This window comes from Bufo gargarizans, chromosome 5, assembly GCF_014858855.1.
Source record: "Bufo gargarizans isolate SCDJY-AF-19 chromosome 5, ASM1485885v1, whole genome shotgun sequence".
In the NCBI taxonomy this organism is placed as follows: Eukaryota; Metazoa; Chordata; class Amphibia; order Anura; family Bufonidae; genus Bufo; species Bufo gargarizans.
In genome coordinates, this window is record NC_058084.1 from 109,395,620 (window position 1) to 109,403,286 (window position 7,667).

The window sequence follows — 7,667 nt, forward strand, 5'->3', positions numbered from 1 at the left end:
TGAAAGGGATACAGGTTTCTATACATTTTTTTATGTTTTACAGAAAAATGGGACCCTAAACAGTTTACAGCCTATGAGGTATTTCGTGTAAGCCTCATAACATCTGAGCTTCTAGTACAGGAAACAGAGACGCAGAGAAACGGTATCAAGGCTATATTCGACCTGCAGGGATGGAGGTTCGTTCATGCACTTCAAATCACCCCAAATATTGCCAACAGGATTGCAGCAGTCATGACAGTAGGTGAAGGATTTTTTTCCATTATTTTGCTTTCACTGATATAATGTTTGTTAACGTCTAATACATGGTGTTATACTGTGAGTCTGTATTCGCCACCTTCTTCTTCCTGGCGAGTAATGCCACCCGAGCTCACATGCCTTCTTCTGCTCCCTCTCTGGCAATATGTGGCTGCTGGCACCTTACTGCTTCCTCCAGCTGCCTCCCACTGCCGGAGCAGCACTGCTATGCCCACTCCACTCAGGCTAAAGCCTGCCTTTTGTCTGCTCTGGTCCTTATTGCCCTTAGGGAGTGCTCCTACCGACTCTTAAAGGGCCAGTGTGTGTGTGCATCTTAACATTTCCCAGCCTATGGCTGGCCATCTCAGGGTATTTAAGGCACCTCTGCCTGTTTCCGCTGCCTAACCTGACCTCCGTGTGCTCGTCTTTCTGACCTTATGGACTGTTTACTGGATTGTTCTTATGCTGCCTGCACTGACCTGTTAGTCAGCAGCCACTAAGCAGAGACAGCTACAAGGGGTAGAGGCCTGGTGGTTCCCATGCACGAGCGTTCAGATCTCTGTTAAAGGATGAAGATCATGGGGGCTACTTAGATAATGCTCTTAGAAGTAGACCTAAGTCAGATCTGTTTAGTGACACATCCACTTCCTTTGGATCTGTCATTTCAGGGGACTTTTATGAGTAAGCTGTCATGTGTGTGTACGTGAGTGACAGTACTATATCTGACCATTACATGACTGGTGTCTGGCATTTATCACCAGCTTCCCTTCTGCGTGTTCTATTTCTAATTGTCAGTTTTATTTGAGACCAGCTGCTATAGTGTCTCCCATAGACAGCACACAGAGAAGAATAGATCCTACTGCCCCATCACTGGGGTGAGATAAAAACTTAACCAGAGCCAGCAGCAGCTTCACTGTTAGTCTGTGCCTCTGTCTCTTCTATGGGCGACATGTAAACAGATAAATAAATTTACATGGTCAGTAATCATTCTATATAGTGTGATCTTTGTGTTAATAAATGATATAATGTAGGCACAGATCTTTTCGTAATAGCTATACAGCACTTCAGTCCTCTACATCCCTCTATCAGCTCCACAATAGTGACCATAATTTGTGATTTTTGAAGCTTAGCGGGTGGGGGCAGGGCTTCTCGCGGCCTGTTGGATTTGTTATAACTTTCACCAGAAACTGGCAAAAGTTATAGCTGAAGTCTGGCGTAGGCTTCAGTTTCTGGTGTACAGCATGGTGGAGATGCTCCTGATTTGTTAAGAGGCTTCTGCCACCTAATAAATTAGACGCATCTCACGCCAATGCAGGGAGATCAAGACTCCCTGATAAATGGCACTCATTGACAAAAAAAATTATGCACCCAGATAGAAATGTCTGATTGCTGTAAAACTTGGCATGCAGTTATGATTCGAGTGGATTACTGTACAGCGGCGTCACGAAGCGCACGGCGTCATAGCAACCAATAACTTTGTGCTCTTGCGCACTCAGCAGGACGGGTTTTCACGGACCGTGGTCCACATATGTGTGAATGAGGCCTACAACTGCTTCCCCACTGCCCTAAAAATGCTCTTTTAGATTGCAGGCTTCTGCTGTTTTATTTCTTTGGCAAAAGAAGAGGCCAAGAGTCGCATATCTACAGTTGAAACCAGAAGTTTACACACACTGTATAAAAAGACACCTATGCATGTTTTTCTCAATATCTGACATGAAATCAGCATAAACCTTTCCTGTTTTTGGTCAATTAGGATTACCATAATTATTATTATTTGCCGAATGCCAGAATAATGAGAGAGAGAGAATGTTTTAAGACATTTTTATTACTTTCTACAAAGTCAAAAGTTGAATATCAACTAAAGAGAAATCGGTACAATGATATCCCTTAAAATAGATTTTATTGTATTTAAATAACATAAAAAATACATATACAAAACAATTAATTGCAGAGATCATACAGAGTGCCATACATTACAGTCCACACCAATATCACATGTATGCACTTGTTATTTAATATATATATAATTGCACTGCTAGTGGATGGCTGTATCGGAGCGCTCCGGTCAGCATATAATATTAACTAGCTGGCTCTGGCAGTGCCTGCAGTCATCTCAGTTCGCAGTACAATCAATATGGTAGTGAATAGGACAATGATTCTAGTGTGGCACTTTTAAATTATATCGTCTGATGTTACAATATATCAGATACGGCCAATCACATTTTCTATTTCTAATTCCTATTTCTTACCCTGTTATTCAGCGTGGTACAGGTGTGGGCTGGTTAGTGTGGCGTGCGCTCCTCGACGCGCGTTTCGCTTTATTGCTTCATCAGGAGCAACAGTTGGGATGGTGTTCTTAGGCTTTATTTTTATGTTATTTAAATACAATAAAATCTATTTTAAGGGATATCATTGTACCGATTTCTCTTTAGTTGATATTTATATAGGTGGTACATTCCTGTTGACTACAGGCTGTATTAATCCAGTTGAACTTTAAAGTCAAAAGTTGACATACATTTCATTAATATTTGGTACCATTGCCCTTAAACTGTATGACTTGGGTCAAACGTTTTGGGTATACTTCCACAAGCTTCTCACAATAGTTGGTCCATTCCTCCTGACAGTGTTGGTCCATTCCTCCTGACAACTGGTGTAACTGAGCCATATTTGTTGGTCGCCTTGCTCACACCTAGCTTTTGTTATCCTTAAGCCACTTTGTAACCAGTTTGGCAGCACCTTCAGGTATCTTGAAATTGCACCCAAGGTTGGGCCAGACTTTTGCAAATCCACAATTCTCCTGATATCTTGACTGATTTCTTTAGACTTTCCCTTGGTGCAACACAAAGAAGCAGGATGTTTCAGGTGTGCATTTAAATATATCCACAGGTGTGTCTCTAATTAACTCAGATGTTGCCAACAAACCTAACAGAAGCTTCCAAACATCATCATATGGGCAGTCCAAAAATTGTTTAAAGGCATAGTAATATTAGTGTATGTAAACTTTTGACATTGCAGAAAGTAATAAAACTGCACTAAAAAATTCTCTCATTATTCTGGCATGAAAATAATGGATATGATGCAGGCTAGTGATTGTAACTTCTGACAAGAGAATTGAACTTTAGGCAGATATGTGTTTATTTCAATCACATTTCTTATTTTCCTTTTTCCTTGCATGTATTGTAATGGAAATATCTTCGCCAATAAAACATTATATATATATAAAAAAAAGGCTCTCGGAGGCTACTTTTGGGTAGTGTACCTCATGGTTAGCGATCATTGACTGCTAGACATTTTGCCCAGTTGACAGACTTTTAGAGGGCATGCATCTTTTGGACAAATTGCTGTTGCCTTCGTTTGCAGTGGTGTTGTGAATGAGAAACCTTGACTGCTACAGACTGGATCCATATTGTCTTCAGTGACAAATCCAGGTTCTCTTTGGGATCCCATTACGGTCAGGTTCCAGTGGAGGTGAGCACTTTAATCCTGCCTTTGCTGTGTAGTGACTCTGCTGGGTTAATGGTCTGGGAAGCCATCACATACGACAGTCGGTCACCCCTAGTAGTAATGGGTGAAACACTAACAGCTCAGCGATATGTGCAGCCCTCCCATACAGCAAGGGTTTCCCAGGAATGTCTCCGCCAGATTGCGCCACTTCCTTGGCCTGCCCAGTCACTAGATTTATCACTAATCAAGCATTTATGGAACCAGTTGGGACAACAGCCTCATCAACCGACGAGTGTGCAGGGTCTACAGGCCCAGCTGCAACATCTGTGGGCAAATGTGTCGCAGGATACCACTAAGAACTTGTATGCCTCTATGCCCAACTTTATCTCCTCTTGTATCGAGGCTAGAGGCGCCCAATAGGGCACTAGAGCCTCCTTTCAATGGTATGGTCACTTATACTGTATCATCATTACATTGCATAGAAAGTTTAATTCGGAACTCCTTCTTGGTGCATTATGTTTTTTCTGTTGTCAATGAGTGTACTTAGGGCTCTTTTACATCAGGGGAATTATTGGGAACGTTCATTTGTATGAATGCTCATTCCTAATAATTGTTCCATGTAAAGCTGCCACTAATTACACAATAAACAAGCAAACTTGTTTGTCGGGTGATCACATCTTTCATGCAGCACCTAAAATTGTCATGCGGCACATCAACCTGTGTAAACAAGAATGTGCTGCTGGCAATCATTGAATCTGTATCGGAACAAACGATCATGGTAACGATCATTCATCCCCATACAGCAACTATCATTGCTGCATTTAAATGCAGTTATCAACGGCAATGTCCTCGAACTTCCTTATTCCTTATCACTACTCGCTGTATCGGCCCTAGTAAAAGGGCCCTTATTTAGCCAATTCATGTTATCTTAAGGTTTGGTTTCAATAAGCATATTGAAAAATAGAAAAATATAAAGAATATAGGAAAAAATACATTGCCCTAAAAGTGCCACTAATAACTGATGAACGAGCAAACCCTCCTTCACCAGGCAATCAAGATTTCTAAGCGTGCTTAAAATTGTTCGCCACCGGGAGATCGTGATGTCTAATCACTATCTGCTGCTGGCAAACAATGATTCAGTATGAGCAATGACACTCCACTAACGAGCAGGCGATTGCCGGGAAGGAAGGTTTCCTTCCTGACAATCGCCTGCAAAATCTTTTAATGTAATACAGCCTTAAGACATAGGGCTTCCTGCTCTGTATCCGATACCGTCATCAGTGCAGAAGTCAGCACTATAGGATAATACAATGTTGGCTCAGGTAGTGAAGGTGGTAGCCTAGATGCAGCGCATCTGCAGCCTGTAGTCGGCCAAACAAGCATGTGTTTTCAATAGGAATTGGGGTAGAAAGCTGCTGCTGGATTTCAACTACCTGATATCTAACTTGCCTGATCCTACCCAGACATCTGCTGTTGTGGGAGAGTCAGAAGGTTCCCACTAGGGGTCTCACTTCCACCTAATTTGCTGTCCACTGCCTGTTGTCAGGCAAGATCTATCCCTAGTAAGAGACACAGAAGATGGCTTATAGGAAATAGGGGGCGTTTTAGATCTAGCTGAGATCCTGAGCCTGATAAAAAAAGAACTGCTTATACACAGCTTTTGAAGATTATAGGAGACTCCTGTGTGTCTGTAAGTCAGATATCCTCCCCTGCATATCTGTTCTGTGAGCTCCAGGGCTAAAAACAAATATAATGGGAAGTAAGGGAAAGGATTACAGCAGTACAGTACTGGCAACTTTCACAGAAGGGAGGTTCCCGCTGCTTCTGAGTGGAATGCATCTAACTGTGCAGCTGAAACTGAGAATGAAACAGATAATATGGCTGAAAGAGACTTTAGGGAAGTCCAAACTTAACTGTTCCTTCACAGTTATGATTGTACAAAGAAACAAAGCCATTAAGCAAACATTTTTTGAAAATTCAGGTACAGTACGCTTTAAAACTGCAGAGAAGTAATCAAAGATTAGCGAGGATGTATCAGGTGAGTAATAATATTTTTTTTTGTTGTCAATCTATCCCCTTAAAGCTGAGTACTTAAATTATGAAAAACAAGAAAGCAGGGTAGCAAGTGTCCAGTGCCAAATGAATGTGCCTTGATAAAAGGATATACTGTATGCTTAACATTTTGTAATCATATCTGTCTCTTCTGTCAGGACTCTTTCCCACTTAAAGTCCGAGGGATACATCTAATAAACGAGCCTCTCTTCTTCTATCCTGTATATTCATTGATCAAGCCGTTTCTTCCTGAAAAGATCAGACAAAGGGTAAGTGAGCTCAAATGGCACTGTAACGGATGCTGTATGGTTGTCTCATTTCAACATTGTCATCATATATCATCTCTTTCCATGTTCTTTCAGATCCACCTGCATGGTTCTTGCTACATGGAAACTCTTCACCAGCACTTTGCAGAAAATATCCTTCCTCCAGAATATGGAGGGACGGGGCCATCAATGATTGACCTTTGTAAAGAGTGGACTGACCACATCATGAACTGTGAAGACTACCTGCTCAGTATATCTGAGAGTGCATAGTCTCTGTCTTCTACATAGATGATATACTTGAAAATCATACATAATTGTGAAGATTTAAGTGAAGATTCAGAAGAAGACTCGGAGACACATCATGTTCTCAGGTGCTCTACTCTGTAAGAGTAATACATTCACGGAGGTGGATTGATGTTCCTCGGGCTAGGGTGGACATTTCCAGCACGTAAAGCCACAGTGCCATATATAACATTCTATTGTGTCTTGGGAAACAAATATTCAGAGCATATCCATAAGATATTCTTTAAATGTCTAATAGCTGCAGGTCCTACCTCTGGACATGGAAAGGAGGTCACTGGTCCTATCCTGTCTCACCGGGTCCCACTGTTCTCCGCAACCATGCCAAGTGGCCAGGGTTATGGAACCAACAAAGCCTACTGGGCTACACTGTTTCTGTAACTGTCAAAGGAGTGAATGGAAGTAATTGAACTGTCACCACAAAATGCAGTGCAATCTGCAGGCAGTATGTTATAGAGCAGAAGGAGCTGAGCAGATTGTGAGAAAAGATTCAGTAAAACTTGTCATTTTTACATTTATATCTCTGCTCATTCTGACTTAATTTGCACACAGGGGAGGTGTTATCAGCAATATATATAGCATTCTCTGTGTAAGTGTGTATACATAGTCACTGATAGTTTACATGGGTGAAGTGTTATTAACGATTAATAGCATTCTCTGTGAAACGGGGGATTTCGGGTACTTTCACACTAGTGTTTTTCGTTTTTCGGCACTGAGTTCCGTCAAAAGGGCTCTATGCCGGAAAAGAACTGATCAGGCATATCCCCATGCATTCTGAATGGAGAGTAATCCGTTCAGAATGCATCAGGATGTCTTCAGTTCAGTCATTTTGACTGATCGGGCAAAAGATAAAACCACAGCATGCTACGGTTTTATATCTCCGGCCCAAAAAATTAAGACTTGACTGAATGCCGTTTCCAGCATTTTTTTCCATAGGAATGTATTAGTGCCAGATCCGGCATTCAAAATACTGCAATGCCGGATCCGTCCTTCCTGTCCAAAAAAGATATAAAATAAATAAATGCCGGATCCGTTTTGCCGGATGACACCGGAAAGACGGATCCGGCATTTCAATGCATTTTTCTGACTGATCAGGCATTTTTAAGACTGATCAGGATCCTGATCAGTCTTATAAATGCCATCAGTTGGCATACGTTTTGCCGGCGACGGAACTGCTTTCCGTATCACTCTGCCGCAAGTGTGAAAGTACCCTTAGACAAACCAATAATCGTCCAGATTATCGGGAACAACCATTCCTGCAAACGCTTGTTCCCCTTAATCTGTCCATTTAAATGTGCCGCCGATCACCAGATGAACAAGCAAAACGCTAGTTCGTCGAGTGATCCTGTCGTTCGCGCAGGTACAGTTTGT

At 41.8% G+C, this 7,667-nt stretch overlaps 1 protein-coding gene across 2 annotated transcripts in view; it reads left to right on the forward strand.

Annotated features, from left to right (window-relative positions):
- Window positions 1–7,064, forward strand: part of TTPA (alpha tocopherol transfer protein) — a 29,166-nt gene extending 22,102 nt beyond the window's left edge. For both annotated transcript variants that reach the window (XM_044295012.1, XM_044295013.1), the window contains 3 exons: window positions 44–237; window positions 5,889–5,999; window positions 6,093–7,064. In XM_044295012.1, the coding sequence (XP_044150947.1) occupies window positions 44–237; window positions 5,889–5,999; window positions 6,093–6,266 (479 nt within the window). In that variant the 3' untranslated portion in view covers window positions 6,267–7,064. The remainder of the gene's footprint in view (window positions 1–43; window positions 238–5,888; window positions 6,000–6,092) is intronic.
- The last annotated feature ends 603 nt before the right edge of the window (window positions 7,065–7,667 follow it).